This window comes from Cicer arietinum, chromosome 1, assembly GCF_000331145.2.
Source record: "Cicer arietinum cultivar CDC Frontier isolate Library 1 chromosome 1, Cicar.CDCFrontier_v2.0, whole genome shotgun sequence".
NCBI lineage: Eukaryota > Viridiplantae > Streptophyta > Magnoliopsida > Fabales > Fabaceae > Cicer > Cicer arietinum.
In genome coordinates, this window is record NC_021160.2 from 42,548,858 (window position 1) to 42,571,241 (window position 22,384).

Sequence of the window (22,384 nt, forward strand, 5' to 3'; positions counted from 1 at the left end):
AACTGTTTATCAATTAATTTCATACATTTTCTTGATACACAGTGATGTAGATTTTGAAAAAATTGTGAATTATACCCGTGCTCAACATCCTTGATGGTTTTCTGAAAAGAAGATTGAATGATACATATTTGGTTCTTCAATATCATATTCACTGCATCCCAACTTTTACACAAATCACCAAAACTAGTTTGAAGCATGTTTTTCAATCTCCAATGAGCAGACTCAACTCTACAAATAAATTAAATAACACAAACAAATTAAAACAAATCACATAAACTAGTAAATCATGTTTGCTAAAACAACACAATTCATATTTTAAAAATACCTGTTAAATGTTGTGTTCCCCAAATGCATCACTCTATTGGTCCAAACGTTGACAAACCTTTCTTTGTAAGATGTTAACGATGAATTTTCACATAATCAACAAAAAGAATAATATCGGCACACAATAGCTCAAATTGTTGCAAATGATGATCATACTCTTCCACACTAGTTGAATAGACAATCTTTTTTCATAAATTCATTACTTCTTCTTGTCTATCCTTTTTGACATATTGTTTGCATTTTGCCCCAACATTTTTTTCAATATGAAAACGACATAGCAAATGTATTGAAGTAGGAAACACAACACTAATCGCATTCATCATGGCAAGATCTCTATCAGTCACAATAACTTTAGAAATCAAAGACTCAGATTTGAACAACATTCGTACCTTTTCAAATGCCCATATGAAGTTATCTTGTCGCTCTTTTTCCAAATAAGCAAACCCAACTGAAAATGTCAAACTAGTAGATGTGACACCGACTATTTCAAGTAATGGTAACCGATATCTGTTTGTTTTGTATGTGCTATCACATATCAAAACAAAATGAAATGTGTTTAACAACTTTATACAATCAGGATGCGTCCAAAAAATATCTCTCAAAATATCAGAATTTTCCTGTCTTCTTGTCCAATGCACATAATTTTCTTGTTGTATTAACTTCAACAGATGCTGCATTTATGTGTACGGACCTCTCAATGATGATCGATAAGTACTCATTGCTTTATATATTTGAATGGGAATAGTGACATTGGTTTCATTTCTCACTTTCAAAGCATTTAGAATGAATCTGGGTGCAAGCTTATACTTTGTCATATCATTGACAAATTTCCTCTCTTCTTCGTTTAAACGCCCCAAATAAGAATGACCGGTTACAGTATCAAGTAATTCATGATTGTGTGTCCCACAACGAACACTAATTTTCCATCCTTCACCGACACTTAATGGTACACATCTGAGAGTAAATGGACAGTTTTCCTTATGAGAGCAAGTTACTGATTTTTTTGATTCTGATTTATATCTTCCACCTCTTTCGCATCCCAAAATCAATTTGTCTTTTCTTCCCCTAATTCCGTTTGCTTTATCTGATCGAATGGTAACAATTAAAATTCCATTTTTTCTTCCAATGGCTTTTGCCCATTCAAATACAGCTTCTCGAGAAGAAAATACCTACAAAATACGTTTCAAATAAAACATTAACTATATCGCTATAATGAAAATTTAATCGGTGATGAATCATGAGTAGTAATAATAATACCTGATCAGTGGTGAATTTTTCTATAGAATCTATAACATTTTTTGACGCAGAAGCATCAACTCTACTCATACCTAATTTCAAAATTAGTAACAAATTTAATTAAAAATAATATTCTAAATATTGAATTTAAAAAAAAAAATTAAAATAATTTCTAACATAAATATTGAATTTAAAAAAAAATTAAAAAACATTTCGAAACTTTGACTTATTGTAAAAAGTTCGAAATCTGATTTTCGAAAATCTTAAAAATTCGAATAAAAATTTCGAAACTTTTGTGAAAAGCCAAACTTTCGAAGACCAAATTTCATTTCGAAATTTGTAAAAATTCGAATATACATTTCGAAAGTTTCGTGAAAGGCCAAATGTTCGAAGCATTAGTGTATTTCGAAACTTTCAAATGCAACCAAATACTCGAATAATGTCCATTTCGAAAATTTGGTGTTTATCCAAATTTTCGAATATTTGTATTTTTTTAAAAGATATTGCATTTCAAAGGTTTTAAAATAACAAAAGTTTGGAGTAACTTACTGAAATTCATTTCGAAACTTTTAAACTTTCGAATCCTACATTTTTTTTCAAAATTTTCGAAAGTGGTGGGGTGTGAAATCAGAATGGTAATTTTTTAATGATGTTATACTATTTTACAGAGGGGTATAATAGTCTTTAAAAAATACTGGGGGGTGGCAGGTAAAATTGGGGGGGTGCCTGGTACAAAACTCAAATATTAATTGCAATATATTGTCATAAGATCAATTGGGTCCAACATTGTCTACTCATTCATTATTGCAATTTTGTAGTGCTTCTATATTAATTTTTTTATTCCTTCAGGCAACTTAGTTGTACATTTAAAATAATTGTAGCAGAGGTCACAATCAATATTAGTCTTCAAGTGTGCACAACATAGTGTGATAGTTGAGGACTAAATTGAGGGTTAATATACTAATCACTTTTAGTTAAACAAGTGTGGAACAGTCTCTTTGATTTTTCTTATGTGTATTATATTGAATGAAATATTTCCTCAACTCGCTAATGTATGTTGCTAAACTTTGGTTTTTATTTATGAGTTTGTATATAATATTTAATAGATGTATATTTGTCATAGACTTTTTTTTTTGTACAAAAGAGTGGCGAAACCCAAAAGAAAACTAAATGATAAGGTGGATATTCCTAGGCATGCAAGCTCCGAAGATTTCATCATAAAAGTACCTATGGATCTTATACGAAGAAGATTTCACTACAATACAATTAAAATTGTCTAAAGAGAGACTATAGCGTGTCAATCAATATTCTTGTTCCCTCTCGTCAAATATGTTGGATTTGGATGTTCCCAATGAGAGTCAAAATATGATTAATACTCCAAATCAAATTAGGGATCGTCCCACCTAACTTACAATTTCTTACAATTTTCTATGATCATGTCAACCAAAACTTTGGTCACTTTTCACAATAAGCTCTCCACACTCGAAAAGCTCACCATTGTTCTTGCAAGCGCCATCACTATTAAGCTTGATCCATCCTTTTACGAGGGTTTTTACACCCAATGTAGATGATTTCTCATTGATACAATTGTTAATGAAGCGTTTGAGAGGAGCAATCCTCAATCTCTCTAACGAAGTTCTGAATAGTCCTAACTCGGTTGTGAGGTCGTTGAAAGTCCATCTCAAAGATGGCATTGTTTCTCCACGTCCACAAAAACAAGCATGTAGTCATGAAGGTAGATTTCCATCCTTCTATTTGTTTGAACCCGATGATTGTTGAGGTTGTTAGTGACCCAATTCCTACAATCGTAAGAGAAAGATAAATTAGAAGTCAAATTAGATGAAACAATACAAAGCTATTTTTGAGTTGTGTGCACACAGTCACACATAACATGAAGGATTGTCTCATCATATCTCCCACATAAGGAGGAACAAACATGCGAGATCCCCACACACCACTTGCTTATGCAGTAATTTGTAAGGATGCACTCATGGACATCTAACCACATGAACGTCTAAATACGATGAGGACCACCCCAACTCCAAAGGTTCCTCCAGATATTAGTCGTAACTTGGCTATTCCCCTACTGCAACTAATAAACACTTTGTATAGTGAACTATTGTGTGCTAGTTCTGCCCCACCCTAAGATATCATAACAATCTCTATCGGTAAGAGTCGGAAGAACATCCTGGACCACAGTGTCCTCATGGAGTTTCTTAGTTAGGAAGTTCAAGTCCTAGTCACCATTAGTGGTCAATACATCTCTCAAAATAATGGTAGTGTGAATGCAAGAATTGTTGGCACAAGTTGTATATTTGAGAGGAATTGAAATTGAGAAGAAAAGAGAAGAAAAATAGAAAGTCAAAAAAACGAAGATTGATTATCAATCTGGGCAGTCTGGAGAAAGTTCTGGTTAAGCATTACCAGATTGTTCTTGGTTTTAGGCTTTTATAGAAACAATTTTTAGCTGATTCAGTTACAATAAACTTAACCAACTTCTAAGTAACTAATTACAAATAAATTTAAATTACATTTAACGTGCTCCCTGATTCAATTTGATGTCAATCCAGGTTTGATCTTCATCTCTTGAAACTTCACTCTCTTCAAGCTTTTGGTTAAGATGTCAAACTTTGATCATTTGTATTGCAGTGTTCCAGCTTTATCTTACCCTTCATTACTTGATCCCTTAGGAAATGGAATCTCGTTTCTATGTGCTTGCTTCTTCCACGAACACTTGGATGTCTTACTAGGTTTATAGCTGATTTATTATCTATCTTCATCTTCAACGCAACAATGTTTCTCAGTCCCAGTTGTGCCATTAACTCTGCCAGCCACATAGCTTGACATGCTCCCCTAGATGCAGCCACATATTCAGCTTCACATGTGGACAATGCTACTATGCTTTGTTTTTTTCAACACCAAGAGATTGGTGAGTTATTGATGGTAAATACATAGCCCGTGATACTCTTTCTATCATCCATATCTCCACACCAATCATCATCAGTGAACCCAATAAGTTCAACTTCCTCTTCATTCAGTTTTGTGGAATACAAGAGACCAAGCTCAATGGTCTCCTTTATGTATCTCAAGATCCTTTTTGCTGCCATGTAGTGTGATGTCCTAGGCTTCTCCATGTATCTACTAATCAATCCAACACTATATGAGATATCTGACCTAGTGTTGCACAAGTATCTCAAGGATCCTACAATTTGCTTGAAGGTTGTAGGATCAATCAACTCATTATTGCCCTCTTTGGACATCACCATCCCTGATTCTGATGGGTGTTGCTTCCGTTGCAATCTTGCATTTTAAACCTTTTTAATATATCACTTGCATACTTTCTTTGATGCATAAAAATTCCATTTTCCTGATTTCAAATTCAATACCAAGAAAATATGCCAGCATGCCTAAATCAGTCATCTCAAATTCTTTCTCCATTCTGAATTTGAACTCACTGATTTTCACTTCATCACTGCCAATTAGCAGTAATTCATCAACATAAAGGCATATCAGCAATGCAGGTGTTGCTGCTCCCTTCTTGACATAAACTCCATGCTCATTCACACACTTTTCAAATTGCTGCTCTATGAGGAATTTGTCAATCCTCTTGTTTTAGGCCATATAAGGCTTTCTTCTGTTTGTACACATGATCTTTTTTGTTTGTTTTCACATATCCAGGGGGCTGCTTCATATACACCTCTTCATCTAATAATCCATTGAGGAAGGCTGATTTAACATTCATCTGATGCATAGACCAACATTTGTAGCTAGCCATTGATACTACCATCCTTACTGTTTCAATTCTAGCTACTGGGGAAAATACCTCATCATAGTCCAACCCATGTTTTTGCAAAAATCCTTTTGCTACAAGTTTGGCTTTGTACCTGGCAACCTGCCCATCAGGTTTCAATTTCAGTTTATAGACCCATTTCACATCAATTAGTCTCTTGTTCATTGTCAGGGTCATCAGCTCCCATGTCTTGTTCTTTTCTATGGATTCGAGCTCCTCATCCATTGCTGCTATCCATCTAGGATCAGTCAATGCTTCTTCATCACTTATTGATTTTTATTCAGCAAGTAAGGCAAAATGAATTAATTTTCCATCTGCATTGATGGCTGAGTCATATGTTACTTCATATGGCTGTAGTATGATTGAAGGTTGCCTAGCTCTTGCAGATCTCTTCATAGGTTCAAAAGCTGGCTGATTTGCTACCTCTGTTGGTTGGTCCTCAACCAGTTCAACTGCTACTGCACAACTGACTGGTCTGGTTGGTATTCCTGGGCTGATTGCATTCATTGTCCAGTCCCAACCTCTTGATTCATCCACTGGTATATCTCTGCTTATCACCACTTTGTTCTTATTTTGATCATACAACTTCTAAGCCCCAGTGGCATCATAACCCAGCAACACCATTTGTTCATCCATGTCATCAAGCTTCCTCCTGTTTTGAGTTGGTACATGCTTGAAGCACAATGAGCCAAACACTTTCAAGTGATTCACAACTTGCTTTCTTCTAGTCCAAGCTTCTTCAGGTGTCCTTGTGTCTAGTCTCTTGGTTGGCCACCTGTTCAAAATGTATACTGCAGTTGATACTACTTCCCCCCAGAATCTACGAGGCATGTTCTTCCACTTCAACATGCTCCTGGCCATGTTCACTATAGTTATGTTTCTTCTTTCAGCAGTGCCATTATGTTGGGGAGTGAATGGTGCAGTCACTTCATGCAATATCCCTTCTTTTTAACAAAAATCATGGAATTCATGAGAATTATATTCTCCTCCTCCATCTGTCCTGATGATTTTTATACTAGAACCACTTTGTTTTTCCAGCCATTCTCTTGAATTTTTTAAGTATCTCAAACACTTCATTCTTTTCTTTTGATTAGATATATTCACATGTTCTTTGTAAAATCATCAATAAATGGTACAAAGTAGTAATTACCTCCTACTAACATTTCTTCAAATGGACCACAAACATCAGGAAAAAAATTACCTCCATCATTCTTGAGGATCTAGTTGGTAATTCTGATTTAAATGAATTCCTATACTGCTTGGTTTGACAACATTCTTCACATATCTCCTTTAGCACTGGAATTTCTGGAATTCCTATGACCATATCACTACTCTGCAACATTTGAAGACTTCTAAAATTTAGATGTCCAAATCTCTGGTGCCATAGCCAGTCTTCCCTCCTGATTTCTACAGCAAGACACTGATTTTCATTGATCTGTATTTCAATCTTGAAGTTCTGTTATTGGACAATGGTGCCTTCAAGATAAACCTCTTGGCACTATCAAACATCTTCATTTGTCCATTCTCCATACTCATAGAGTATCCCTTCTCCAGTAATTGTCCAAGGCTTAACATATTGTTCTTCATATTTGGCACATACAACACATCACATATGAAAGATTGTTTGTCATCCCTTCTTTAAATCAAGATCTTGCCAACTCCTTCATCTGTTACTGTGCTGTTATCTGCAAATCTGATTTCCCTTTTCACCTTCTCATCAATACTTACAAACCAATCTTTATGGCCAATCATGTGATTCGAGCACCTTGTGTCAAGGTACCACAATCCTGGACAGTCATCCTCCATGCTTGTAGAAGCCATCAGTAACACTTCATCTGAGTCAAAACTGTCTGCCTGGGCCAATTGAACTTCACCATCATCTCTTTGTTCTTTCTTGGATCTGCATTCATCTGCAAAATGCCCATATTTTTGACAATTATAACATTGGACCCTCCTTTTGTCAAACTTCTTCTTGCCAGATGGTTTCTTGCTTTTATTATCACTGTTTTGTTGACTTCTTGAACCTCCAGCCTCCTCATCTTGATCCTGTTTCTGGTGCCATCTTGACTTGCCCTTCCATTTCTTGTTTTTTACTCCATCTTGATTGGACTTCTTGCTGATCTGAGCTTGCAGTGCCTGTGTTTGTGTGTGTGCCTCATCTCTTTCTTTTACCCTTAATTCATGAGCTTCTAGGGAGCTTTGTAGATCTTCCAACTTCATTGTATCAAGGTCCTTTGATTCTTCAATAGCCACCACTATGTGATCGTATCTTTGTGTTAGTGTCCTCAAAATCTTTTCAATGATCACAACCTCAGTCATCACTTCTCCATTGGCTTTCATCTGATTAGTGATTGTCTGCACTCGATTGAAATAGTCAGTCACATTCTCATTGTTCTCCATTTGATGTAATTCATACTTTCTTCTTAGCATTTGAAGTTTGATCTTCTTGGTTTTTTCATCACCCGTGTAATACTTCACCAAGATATCTCATGTCTCTTTTGATGTAGATACCTTTGAGATCATTTCATAATTGTTTGAATTCACACTTTGCTGGATGTAGAACAATGCCTTGCAATCTCTTTTCTTTCAATCTTTGAAAGTTGTTTGTTGTCTTTTTGTTGGATTCACACCAAGTTGTTCATAGCCATCTTGAACAATCTCAAATACTTCTTGAGCTCCCAGCAACGATCTCATTGATGCAGACCACCTCTCCCAGTTCTTCCCATCCAGAATTGGCAAATTCGATGAAAATCCTTCTCCATTCATGTCTTCTTTTACTCACACTTGTGTTTCCCAATTTTGATTCCCCCTCACACTTGCACTTGTGTTTCCCAAGGTTTAGAACCCAAGCTCTTGATGCCAATTGTTGGAACAGGTTGTATATTTGAGATGAATTGAAATTGAGAAGAAAAGAGAAGAAAAACAGAAAGTCAGAAAAACGAATATTGATTATCAATCTGGACAGTCTGGATAATGTTATGTTTAAGCATTACCATACTGTTCTTGATTTTGAAGGCTTTTATAGAAACAATTTTTAGTTGATTCAGTTACAACAAACTTAACTAACTTCTAACCATATTCTAACTGTATTCTAACTAGCTAATTACAAATCAATTTGAATTACATTTAACAAGAATGAGATCCAATAGAGAATAACTCCACATTGCGTGGAACCATCTCCAATTTGAGAGAGTAATCCTGCAGCCAAATTTAGACACTACTGCTTCTCAATTTGCTCTGAACTTTTTGGATAATATGATTCAAATGGCCTCTACTAGATCTTACCTAGAGCAATATTGGCACCTAGATACTTCCCTAGGCTGGTTATAAGGTAAATCAAGATCCTGTTATGCCTGCAATTAATATTTTCAAGATGCTTGGTTCACTTTATTTTATTATAAAAGTGCACTTAATAATTCTCAGTAAGTGTTCAACTCACTCATATATTTGATTGGTTTGGCATTATAAACAGAATTCATGAGAGGTTGCATCAAATTAGAAAAAAATTGTGGGCACCAAACTTTTTTATTTACCTCTTCCTATAAAATTTGTGCAATAGCAACATGAAGTTTTTGAATTTTTTGTTTAATTAAAATTGTAACAATTTGGTATAATGGTATTCTCTAACAATATTAAACTAAGATTTTCCTAAGACTTGCATAACTTACAAAATAATTATTTTTATTCTTGAAAATAAATCTTATTAGTAGTCTACTATGTTACAACCTAGAATAAATAGTCAATGAAGACTATGCATATTTCATGAGATTAACTTATATAGAAATATTTAGTGACCTTATGAAGATGCATGGTTATATAAACAAAGATGATTCTTTTTCAAATCCATACAACATTTATAGAACAGAAGGAACTATGTCCACAAGTATTTGATGAATATATCCTTAGAGTTACATGGAATAATTTTACAACTTAAATATGAACTTAGCAAAGTCTATTGTGACAAAGCACTTGTGTTGTAGACAAGAAGTGCACCACCAGCCAGAAGACCAGCTAGAGTTACTGCCCATATAGCCAACCCAGTCGTACCTGCAGTTTATAAAATTTCTTATCATACTATTTCTAGGAAAATTAATTATTCTTTCACATTTAATTTTGTTATAGTATAATCATAACCAAAATAGTTTAGAGATAGATTTGCATATAACATCAACAATTGGTATTATTCATCAGTTGTGAATTGCAATGTTTTAAAAATCAGACTGAATATTGAATTAACGAGACCTCTGAGTCATTGTTCAATTGATTTAATCAGAGTTGAACTCAAAATCTAATAAATAATAATGCAACATAAAAATCGGTTGAATCAATCATGGTTTGATTTAAAGTAGACTACGAATCAAACAAAACCGACTTGTTCCCAAACGGTTTTAAAATACCGGTTAAGAGAAACAAAAACCCTACAATTCATGCTATTGTTTTTTAGAGTGAATTTAAGACATCAAATTTACCCAAAAAATATAACAAGTTTCTTACCTCCGGCGTAGACGTCACCGGTTGCAGACCAGTCCTTGGGTTCATAGATAGGACTGCATAATAAATCAAACAAATACAATTTGAATAAGTAGTTCAAATTCTATATAATTGCATGAAAATAATTAATAAGTAAACATCAATATCAAGAAATTTAAATAGCACAAACTTAATCTCTAATCCAAAGTTTCTTTTATAAATACTTGAAGATGTACTTCTATGTATATGTATATATAACACGAGAGTCGACATTAGTCTTGACTACACAATTATACATGAATCATGAATGACCATAGTAGTTTAATTTTGATAGATCCTCTCATGAAATAGTTCTTTCACCTAGCTAGTATGATATTATATGTATAAAACTGAACCTAGAATTCACAAAAAATGTAACATATATACCTGTATCCATCAACATTAGCACCATATTTGTCCACAAACTGGTAAACACCCTTTCCCTGAATTGAAGTTGTGAAGTTAGAAGATGCTATGAAAGTTAATTTAATTAAATATTTTCTTTTCCTTTTATGTAATTCATTAAATTTTATATAAAATTCACTTTACTTGTGACAACCATTTTATGTTTGGATACCCCTTTGAATAAATAAATGTAAAAATTAAAGAATAAACTATCAATTTGGTCCTCTAAATTATATGAAATCCGTTTAATTAATTTCTATGATTAAGGTGTTAGGGACTAACCTAATTGATTTTCACATACTTTATAAACTACTTATCTTCTCATATATGAAACTAGTTAGAAGACAGGGTTATACTTAAAGAATTAAATTAAAGATTTACTATTAATTAAGTTGTAATCAGGTAGCAGATGCTTTCACCAAATAGGGATGCTTTTACTAAATATTCTGTTAAAAAAATATCATACTAAAAGAACAATTTATAATACTATTATGAGTAAAAAAAATATTATACTATCATAAGCAATATAATTAAATGCAAAAAAATAAATCAATAACTAAACACAATTCCTAACCTTTTGTTTCCTGCCAGAAGCATCAAGTCCATTGGGAAGGTCCATGCCACCACCAGTTCCTGAAATCATAAAAAAAAATTAGAATGTGAAAAAGATTATATTTAGAAGTGTATATAAAATAGTTATGATAAATATAATAATAAAAAATAATCATAATATATATATATATAATATATGAATGTATGCATGTTATGAAATATAAGAAAATAGGTTGTAATTAATTAATTAACTAACCATAAGGTGTGTCAGTCTTAATCTTCTTGATACCACTGGCCACAACTCTGAAGGGCCTTGAAATTGAAGGAAGTCCTTTCACTGAAGATTTCTCAATTGTGAAAGGGGTTGGTTTCAGACTCAAAGAAGCCATTACTGAAGATGCCATTTTTTCTTTCTTTGATTTTTGGTATGGGAAACAAAACAACTTACTCTTCTCATAATAATAAAGACTACTCACTTTCAATTAGGTGATTTTATTTGTGCCACGTGGCATGTAATTTGTGGTATTGTGGAGGATATGGTAGTGCAAACATTATCTCAAATGAGATTAAATTTTCACCTTTTATTTTTATTTTAGCATATGAAAACAAATAGAATCTTCATACTCATCTTGAGGCACAGACGTGGATATTCTCTCTTATTTATTTATTTATCATCCACACAAAAATGTGAAAGTGATTTTTTTTTTTTTGTTCTCAAACCTTCCATTAATTAGTAATATCAGAGAGAAAAAAGTTAATTAAAAATTCGTATATATATTTTGGATCTCAAATAATGTTACAAAACTTGTCGATCATGGACTAATGTTTTTTTCTTTAAAGTGGGGTCCAAGGCTTTGTTTTGTAATGCTAAACCGCTGGTTTATAATGTATAAGCTTATTTGATCAAAGTAGATTCTGTAATAACTCTTTCACGATTTTATAATGTTTCTTTTTATTAATTTATAGTATTTTTTCGATTTAGCTCAATTAGTTTTTGAGAATACATAACATCATTTTTTCTCTCATTTTTATTATAATTATTTTATTTAATTGAAAAAAAAAATTAAATATTAATTAAATTTTAAAAAATATTCTATATCATTATGAAATATTTATTTTCAACCACTAATTTTATAGAATATTTAAAAATTTAATATGATAATTTATCCACAATCAACTAAACTCATGTCTCTGATATAAAAAGAAAAAAAAAAAAAAAAAAACAAACCCATATGCCATCTGTTAGTTTATCAGACATTCACCAATTTTTACCAAACATGCCTAAGTTGATGTGTTAACAAACGAATTAGTGAATTACTATTAGTTATCCATATATGCATACATATTAACTCAAAAATACCACATGTAAGTTTTGCATATTAAAATAAATTTAAAAAAATTCTATAGAGAAAAAATTTTACACCAAAATTGAATATACATTTATAAATTAATATAATATATTAAAAAAACTCAAATTATTATGTTGATACATCACATTCTTATATATCATGTAACATTAATTAAGTTACATCACTCAATAATATGACGCAAATCTAGAATCCATTCATTATTTGTTCTTCATTCTATTATTTCTTTGTCTATATTTTTAATAAATGATATGATTAAAAAATATAACTATAATTACAAATTTAATTTTATTAATCGTTATTTTTAATAAGTCATTACATATAAATATATAACAATATTTTTATCATACCTTTATAGTTAAAATATACCAAACATTAAATTACCATAAAATATATGAAAGTATAATCATCGTATCTTAAAAATAATTAATAAAAATTATGCACAAATAATCAAATGAGATTTAAATTTAAATAAATGAAAAATATTAAAACAAACAAATCAGCCTTTGCAAAAAAAAATTACAGCAAAACATATTTTTTTTATCAAAATAAAAATGTTAAACTATACATTGGATATTTTTAAAGTAATAAAAGTTTGTGTACATTTTACTTTTATCGGTGCTTAGGTATATATTCTATTTTTTCACTAAAGGATACATCACAATATAGTTTCATTTGACAGTTAAAATAATCAAAATCAAGTAATCATGTCTTATTATTTTTAATATTATCTTTTTTCTCTTAAAAAATAGTACTTTGAATTTATTCATTATAAACAATCTCCAAAAACAAAAAGATACAATCAAATATTTATAAAAAAACATGTAACATAACACCTCTAATGAAAAAATAATTATTCAAAGCATAAGTAAAAGTGAGGCGCAAAATATAATATACAAGAAATAATTATACATTCAATTAGTAAAAAAAATAATAATAATACATTTAAGATAAAAAGTAAAATATAAATAATAATCATATAAAAATCAATGTTTAAATATATATATATATATATATATATATATATATATATATATATATATATATAATCCGCACGTTGCGCAAGTGTTATATGTAAAATATTCTTTCAGTATAAATTTTTAAAAAAAATTGAAGGTGATAATGGTGTATAAATGTAGGAAAAATGAGCGATTTTCACTCTAAAAAATATGATTAAAAAAAGATGAATTAGGGTTTGTATACACAATTAAAAAGATTTAAATGAAATGAGTGATTCTCACTTTAAAAATATTATTAAAAAAAGATGAGTGATTGTTTATATACATTTTGTTTTGTTTTAAATATTCAATCATTATAGAATACTTTCTTCCTATAAAAAATAGAATATATATTTTCCAATTATTAATTTGAGATATATTTATAAGCATTGGTTTTATACGATCCTTATTTTTTTTTTTGTTTTACTTTTTATCTTGAGTACTATTATTTTTTTGACGAATTGAATGAACTATTTTTTCTTATATTTTATGTTTTATGTCTCATTTCCACTTAAATTTTCGATAACTAATTCTTAATTAGGGGTGTTATGTCATGTATTTCTTTCAAAAATATTTTGATTTAATTTTTTTTGTTGGATACTGTATATAATGAATAAACTCAAAGTATTATTTTTTACAACAAAAATAAGAAATAATGTTGAGAATGATAAATAATCACTACTTGATTTTGAATATTTTTATCGTTAATTAAAACTAGGCTCTGATTTATGCTTCATCCAATCTATAAATTTAATATTTTGAAATGAGTGTTTTTATTTTCATGAAGAATTTATATATACAAATACTTTCTTTGTATTAAAGGAATATAATATGTATTTGAGCACTAATAAAAAGAAAATTAACATAAATTGTATATTACTTTGAAAATACTTAATGTATAATTTAACATTTTTATTTAAAAAAAAAATATTCTTTGTTGTTTTTTGTGTGTGCAAAGGTTTGTTAATTTAAATGTTTGTGTTTTAATATTTTTTATTTATTTTAATTTAAACTTCATTAGATTGTTTGTGCATAAGTTTGATTATTGATGTTTCATGTCATTATTATGTTTTTATATATTTGTGGTAATTTACCGTTACTACATTTTGATTAATAAAATATAATTAAAATATTGTGAGTTATTTATATGCAATGAATTAAAAAAGTAATAAATAATTAAATCAAGTTTGTAATGAGAGTTATATTTTTATTGTCGTTTTTTTAATTATAGAGATATAGACAAAGAATTAGTAGAATGTGAAATAAAAAATGAATGAATTCTAGATTGAATGATATGGCAAAATTAGTGTTACATGACATATAAAATTATGATGTATCAACATATAATTTTAGGAGTTTATTTTAATATATTATATTGATTCAATGCTTACAAAATATATATATTCTATTTTTTATAAGAAGAAAGCATTCTACCTATAATGATCGAATGTTTAAAGCAAAACAAAAAAAATATTTATATATATATATAAATAAACAGTCACTCATTTTTTTTAATGATATTTTTTAAAGTGAAAAGCACTCATATTTTATTATAAACTTTTCAATTTTCATTCAATTTGTTTCTTTTATTACAATCAATTATTCTTATAAACTTGAAAATTTATAAATATTAAAATATTTTTTTAAGTCAAATTGATTTATTTATACATAAAAAATATCACCATCCAACTTTTAAAAAAATTCAAATTGGAAGAAAACGTGGGTTATATTTTATAGAGAAAAAAGATTTATACCATAATTGAATACAAATTTAATTTTAACTTTGAAGTTATAGTACAGGCATTTACATCTATTTGTCATATTAAGAGAACAAATTAACAATCATTAATATTGTTTTTGATTGATCTGAATTAAACTATTTGGTTCAAGTCGATTTTACTCACACTGGACTCAAACCATCCACGCGTATTCTACAATATTAGGCAAAAAAAATAATAAAAATAACTACTAAGTTTTGATATAATGGATAACAAATACTGAGTTTTTTGGATCAAAGTGTTTGTGATATAATACATAACCATTATGTATTATACAATACATAACCACTGGACTCAAACCATCCATATGCGTATTCTACAATACATAATCATTACAATGTTGAGATTTGAAGGATAAGGTGTTTGTGATATACTTTTTTCTTCCTTTTCTTGAAAATCTCATGGCCAAATTAACTATGACTAATCAGTATCAAATGAGATAAGTTATTACAGGAAAAACCAAATAAATCATATTAGATGCATATAAAATATTAAGGTAATGAGTGTATAAATTATATAATATCATCACTTAACTCAATACTTGCATTTTCAACAATAGCATGACCACAAATTCACAGCTATATAGTAGATTTGGCCATCCTCTGCATCACAAACATTTACCATATTTGAAAACTCTAATTTTCACAGAAGTACTGCACGTCGAACCAAAAGCTAGCTTCACCGTCTGTGCCAAGTCACTGGTTTTCCAAACACACTATTAGTAATATAATACATCGATGTCTTGAAGAAATATTAAACAAGTTTTTCCATATTAGAGTATATAGCTTAGACTTTGTTAGTTCAGTTTTTGTAAAATAACTAGCACATGTTTCTTACTGTTGACTAAGTTAGTTTTCTGTTAAGGGTTGATTACATCAGTTAGTAACTGATCCTGTTAGTCTCAATGCTATATATATTGTATTCCTCTCTTTGTAATAATTAAGTTGAGTTTAATCATGTACACACAAAGTGTGACAATTATTCAGTAATGAAAACAGAGTTTTCAGTATTAACATTCCACAAGTATTAAACCCGAATTAAAACACTCCCATGTTTGGAGAAATAGAAATGATAATAATGTTGAAAGGCTTCAATCTTTGAACTATAAACAGCTAGAACTAATATCTTTAAGCCTTAAAGCTGCTGCTAATCCACTGTGTATGGCTCCTTCAACATTAGGGCTAACACAAAAGTCACCACATATGGCTAGTCTCTTGTTTCTGTCCCAAAGACATTTTTCCTCTGGTGCAACACTAGTAGCTGGAAATGCACTCCCCCTACAAAACCAACCAATATTATTACAAAATAGTTCTCAACTTCTCATTATAGGACGTGTTTGGAATGACTTACTTGAGCTTATCTATTGGCAAAGGCACTTGTGTGACAATTTTCAGAGAGCTTATGAAATGTGCTTAAGTCGTTTTCAGCTTATTTATATAAGCTCTCTATGATAGCTTATGAAAATAGTTTATAATGTATATGAAAATGGATTGAATTTATTATATCTTATGTTACAAATATTGTTTAGACATTATAAGCACTTATGTGATAAGTGCGTATGCTATAACTAAGCACTTAATTAAGTTGTCTATCCAAACAAAGCCTAAATATGCATTAGATAATAGTATTACAAATAGTAATTATAATTATTTTTCTATTCTCTACGGTTTCTGATGTTAAAAGTAAAAAAAGAAAAAGGAAAACAAAACAAAGTAGTTAGAAAAGAAAAATGTGATACATAATGGCCCTTTCTGTGCACATGTCTATATCCTATACCTATTCAGTTGCTAGAGCTATCTAAAAAGTTAGTATTCATCCATTAACTAGGCAGTAACTATTATATGCTTATCTTAAACACACACTTCTCATGCACAGATGTTATATTACCTCAAATGCAAGCAGAAATAATGCATAGATCAAATCATTGTAAGAAGAAAGGGGTCCCCTTAACATGCACCTGGTCCAAACATGGACGACTTTGTTTAACCTGCTACAACAGGTTAAGTAACCGACTAACTAAAATTAACCTGCAACAGATCAAGGTCGTTGTTCAGGATGATTTATAAGCTAGCTAGGTTTGATAGCTTAAAATGCCTTAATGCCATGATCTCGGGGTTTACTTCCATCTGTGAGACTGAATGTTCTGTGAACCTTTTAAGAGGAGAAACGATATTTAGACAAACAAAATTAACAATTTGGATCTTTAACGCAGTTTAAATATACTACTAATTACATTCAGTAGATGGTTAGCGAATATAACAAGGTGTTACAACTCATTAACCATCAACAAATTGCGATAAATCACAATTTGGAATTTCATTAAGCACAAATTTTAGAAGTTTAAATATACATGATATCTATTAACTATCCAAACTGCGTTCAAATATACATGATTTTTAGGTGTTCAAATAATTAGTATCCATTAACTATGATTTGTGTGAAGTCTGATACTATTTTGAATCCAACTTGGCAGTTATTTGACTCTGAGTGAAATTTGGTTATGGGCTCCAAGGATATGAGCATGAATGACTTCAAGTATTCAAGGGGCTGACTTAGCCGATTACTTAACCTGCTATAGCAGGTTCAACAAAGAGGAGTACTATAAGAAAACCACAGATGAACCAACATCCACTATCCAGCGAAGTGTCAGTGTTACATAGACTATAGTCTAGAACTTGAGATAGTTCTCTCAAGTCTCAGGCTCAAATGATCAAATGCAACGCTAGCGATATTACATAAGTCCATGACATTTGCAATAGCAGTCAACTCGGAGTAACTTACCATCTATGAGCTCTCTTGAAAAAGGGCTGTGATATGTTAGCCCCTGTACTTTGAAATTCTTGGAAAAGCTCTTCAGCCACTTTATTCAATGTAACTTCTGAGGGCTTGTTGAGCCCCGCTTGAGCAATTACATTCTCTGCATACTCTGCTGTCGAATGAAGAACCCATCTTTCACTGTAACAAAACGATGCCAACATTTAAGCAATGTAGAGTAAGGATGCCACCCTTTAATTTGTATGTATTATCTGAGTAAAAGTTTTGTATACATGTGTCCAATCATATCTCTATTGTAGACATTTGTGGAGGGAATTAATGTAAAAAAGTTGTATTATGGTGTGATTTGATTGGATGCATGTGTGAAATAGTGCATAACAACTAATCTATATATATATATATATATATATGGTCGAGTAATGTAACCTTAACCAAATACCTTGTAGCAGAACGGCCTGGCTTGCTGCTATCACAGTAAGCCGAGCGTAAAACTTTAGAATTTTTAACTGAGAAGCCTTTAACTGGAATCTGAACATAGAATTGAATTTTGTAGATTAAGATCCTTGATTTTACATCACAAGAAATGTTCCTACTTCTACATGGAAGATTAAATAGCCAAGCTTTAACTTAACTTGATTATAAATGCAATATCTTTACACAAAAATAATTAGGATAAATATCCCATCTTTTACATTGTAATAGGCAGTCCACATTATACTTTGTTAGAAAAACAATTCCGATTAAAAAAAAAAATCAAAAAACACAAACAGACAATACACAATATTTGATCACAGAGTTCAGCCAATTATGCCTACGTCTCTGACTGCAGTGCGATTGCAATATCTTTCTAAGTATTATATTCAAGCTTAGGGTTTATAGCTAGGGTTGTCTTAATATTTTTGGAAGCCCTGTTCAAATCTAAAAAATTGGGCCCCTAATATAACAATGAAATTTTAATAATTATAAATTATTTCAAAATATTATATTTATACCGAGTGAAACATCAAAAACTCAAACAACTTTATTTAAATTCATCAAAATAAGTAAATTGTAAATAATATCAAAATAAAACTTCAAGCTAGTATTAACCTTCTAGCTATTTAAAAAGAGTCCTCTTTCTAACACTTTTTGAAGCAAATTCATCAACCAAGTCTTCATATTGTATTTAAATAACATCATTTTATTTATAAGTAAAAAAAATATATTTAGGGCCCTGTGCAATAGCCCAAATTGTGGTTAAACATGCATATAACCATCCCTGTTTGTAGGGTACAACTTATGTTTAAATACTAGAGTTCTTTGTCCAAGATTACTCCTGGTCCAGCAACCTGCTCTCTTATCACACTATCAACATACTTTTTGAATTTGAGTGTTAAAAAATATTGCAACAGACTTATTCCTGCGAAACTAATTTTCAGTTGTTTCATACAGGATATTGTTAGAAACTGGTATTTAAGAGACTAATGGATAGAATGATAAACTGAATATTATTATTGATATAACAATTCTATAGGAAATTACACTTGCTGCAATAGGAATAATAAACTACTAATAACCAACATAATCCTCTAGGAATTAGAGAGCCTAGTCTCTCCCAAAGCAACCCAACATACAAAATACCTAATCCCTATCCCTTCCCCTTATTCTCTATTTATTTAGTAATTAAATGGAAGTTACAAAACAGTTATTATAGCAGTTCCAATATTAAAATGACCGTTACTAACAGATATCAAGCTCCATAACTTCATGAGTGTGAAAATGAATAAGGAATAAAACATGAAAGCTTTACAATAAAAAAACAGGAAATAAAGAATCATCGCGCTATAACCAAGCATGAGATGAAATGGGTCCAAAATCAAATGGGCCATATAAAATTCATGTATTAGCAAACTATAGAGTATAGAATATAATGACAGTTCTTGAGTTGTATAATTTAATCATACCGATGATAGAGGCTCTGCAAATGCCAGCATTACTGCGAAACATGGCCTAACAGGAAGATTGTGCAACTTTTCTGACAACTCAGGCAGCAACTTCAGATCTGCATCTTCGCAGATTCCATAGGTGAGTGTAAAACATTCAAAATATATTTCATAATTCCAAGTTCATCAAGTTGAAGTTTAAGTTGAATCTATACAAAAACAACAGCCAAGCCAGTATACCCCAAGTAAATGGGGTCGATATGGATCAACTGAGGCCAAAAAATGTTGTCATTTGTTTCCTCCAGAGATAGAAATAAAATGGTTGACAAGGCTTCGCATTGAAGCATAAAATATGACAACCAAAATCAGATAACATATATAAAAAAAGATGCAGCAAGAAGACCAAAGAGAGATGATACAGTTAAAACAGTTGTGAAATCATTATTCATCAAAGCCTCTTTTAATCTACACTTGTATCCTCTTCATAGCAACATTTTATGGTGGACAATACCCTTCCAAAATAACCATTGTAAATAGAAAATATTTTGTAATTATCTGTAATAATTGTATTCCGCCCACTAATCAGTAGTGCTAGATTTAGAGTAGCCTATATAACCATACTAGCGTTTGTACTTTATTAACAACTTTGAAATAATATTCAGAAAATTATCTCCCATTTTCACAATAGCTAATCAGCAATTCAAGGAAAAAGTGGTAGAAAATGCTCTTCTACCAAAATAAGAACAGTACTACGGATCAAGATTATTTGCATAGAAAATGGCTTATACCTGCTACCCTCTACAATCACTTATGTTGCTTTTGCCAGTTTCATTCAGTAAATAATTTAATAGCAAATATATAAGCTAGTTTGTTCTCTAGATGGCTAGAAAGCATATCCATACCAAGTGGTGGCAACCGACCGGTAACTTCTGCGGTTCTCGTAGAAACTATATTCTTATCTGATGCAACAAGTCCTTTAAACTGACCAAGGTTTTGTCCATCTACCCCTATCAATGACCACAATTTCTCATCTTCCAACCATTCAACTCTTCCAATTCCCACACCAAACTTGCTTTCCACACCTAACAAATAAGAAATTACAATAATAAGAGTGGTTTAGAGTCAAATCTGAACAACAAAAGTAAATTAATAAAAATAATTAAGTAGATACCACTCTCGTTGCATAATGCTTTGCATATAGAATTCATGCCTGGAACACCCACAAATCTCTTGCTTAATCCTTCCTAAAAAATATGTCAGTCAGAGAAAAACACTATTCTAATAAATTTGATCACAAATGCACTAGGATTCTTTACTTGTCATGTCTTCTACATAATTTCGATGAGTACATAACCGATGTTAAAAATGGAAGAAACATAACTGCTTAATCAATTTAAACATATGAAGAATACTTGTCAACCTGCTCTAAGTTGTCAAATTTAAGGGTTTGAAAATCAAATGAGCCAAACTTTTCTTTCCATTCAGCTACGAGACCCCTCAACTCCCATTCTTGAACTAGATGGACCACTTCCGGCTTGCTAACCGAGAAAAACGGAGCACCATGGTCGAAATGCAGCTCCTTGCCATCTTCAGTTTTCTCTCTGAATTTCCAGAGAATAGGAAAAACTTATTAGGACCCACTTACAAATTACCACTAAGCCAATGAAAAGGATTTCAAAACTAAAGTAATTATCACTATATACAATCACTGTTTCTTTGACCAAATAAAGAATATATTACTTGCTTTCAAACAATGCTTCAATTCAAACAATGGATACTAAGAGATTAAGCTACATGCTACTAAACTGAGAAATTGAAATACATAATAGTTCTCCCTGATCAATGCAATAATCAAATATACCAATGAAAAACACCCAAATTAAAATAAAAATAAATAAATTCTTTCAGAAAGAAACTGCAAAATTCTGTACCAATGATATATAAAATATAAAAATTGTCTCTGAACATTGTTGTTAAATAGTGGCCATATAGTATAGCAGAATTTAAGCAAATCAGGTATTGTTCAACAATATACTATTTAGTACAAAAGATTGTCAAATAGTGGCTATAGCCGCGCTAATAATTTGATCAAATCCCTATTTTGTGCGATCCACAATTGACAACACCACGTCAAAATGCTAATAATCCAAATGGATATAACAATAATAATTACACAGAACCCCCATTAAATTAAAAAAGGGGAAAAACCCCATTTAAAAAAAAAAAAAAAAAAAAAAAAAAGAACCTTCTTTGGGACATGCGTCCACCAGGGCCTCTAGCTGAGTCAAAGAGTGTAACAGAAACTCCATTTCTAGCAAGAGTTGATGCACAAACTGCTCCTGAAACTGCAACCATTTCATAATCATAATTACATACAAATATTAGATCAATAAAATCAAAAAAAGATATGAAGAATTGGGTAAAATATGATGCATACTTCCACTACCCAAGACAGCAACCTTGAAGGCTGTGTTACTCATTGTGAATGGGTTGTGAAAGAAATGTAGTTAGTGAGGAGAGATAAAGGGTTGGGTTTGAAAGGGAAGTAGTTGTAACAGTGAAAATATTCATGGCAGTGCTTTTGCTTTGCATTGCATTGCAAGCTCCTTTTTTCCAATGGGTCATTGTCATTGAAATTTACACTAATACTAATTTCTCTATTAAGAACAAGATTATCACCATGCAATGCAATATAATTGATGTTTGCAAATTAACAATCACAAAATTA

At 30.8% G+C, this 22,384-nt stretch overlaps 3 protein-coding genes across 4 annotated transcripts; all 3 read right to left on the reverse strand.

Annotated features, from left to right (window-relative positions):
- Positions 1–6,988: 6,988 nt before the first annotated feature.
- Positions 6,989–7,750, reverse strand: LOC140918949 (uncharacterized). The gene has a single exon (XM_073364031.1). The coding sequence runs from the start codon at positions 7,748–7,750 to the stop codon at positions 6,989–6,991; it is 762 nt and encodes a 253-aa protein (XP_073220132.1).
- A 1,412-nt stretch (positions 7,751–9,162) lies between these two features.
- LOC101505387 (photosystem II 10 kDa polypeptide, chloroplastic) lies at positions 9,163–11,268 on the reverse strand. The gene is made up of 5 exons (XM_004488790.3): positions 11,073–11,268; positions 10,839–10,897; positions 10,247–10,302; positions 9,845–9,897; positions 9,163–9,397 (listed from the first exon to the last, which is right to left on the reverse strand). Exons 1-5 carry the CDS (start codon positions 11,218–11,220, stop codon positions 9,303–9,305), a joined length of 411 nt encoding a protein of 136 aa, XP_004488847.1. The 5' UTR covers positions 11,221–11,268; the 3' UTR covers positions 9,163–9,302.
- Positions 11,269–15,854: 4,586 nt separating this feature from the next.
- LOC101505718 (uncharacterized) lies at positions 15,855–22,253 on the reverse strand. Of its 2 annotated transcripts, none has more exons than XM_004488792.4 (9): positions 22,094–22,253; positions 21,902–22,001; positions 21,077–21,257; positions 20,828–20,900; positions 20,559–20,738; positions 19,678–19,775; positions 18,174–18,262; positions 17,741–17,914; positions 15,855–16,236 (listed from the first exon to the last, which is right to left on the reverse strand). In XM_004488792.4, exons 1-9 carry the CDS (start codon positions 22,134–22,136, stop codon positions 16,062–16,064), a joined length of 1,113 nt encoding a protein of 370 aa, XP_004488849.1. In that variant the 5' UTR covers positions 22,137–22,253; the 3' UTR covers positions 15,855–16,061. The 2 variants fall into 2 exon arrangements, with proteins under 2 accessions (XP_004488849.1, XP_004488848.1); XM_004488791.4 differs by having other exon boundaries at positions 19,678–19,781.
- Positions 22,254–22,384: the final 131 nt, after the last annotated feature.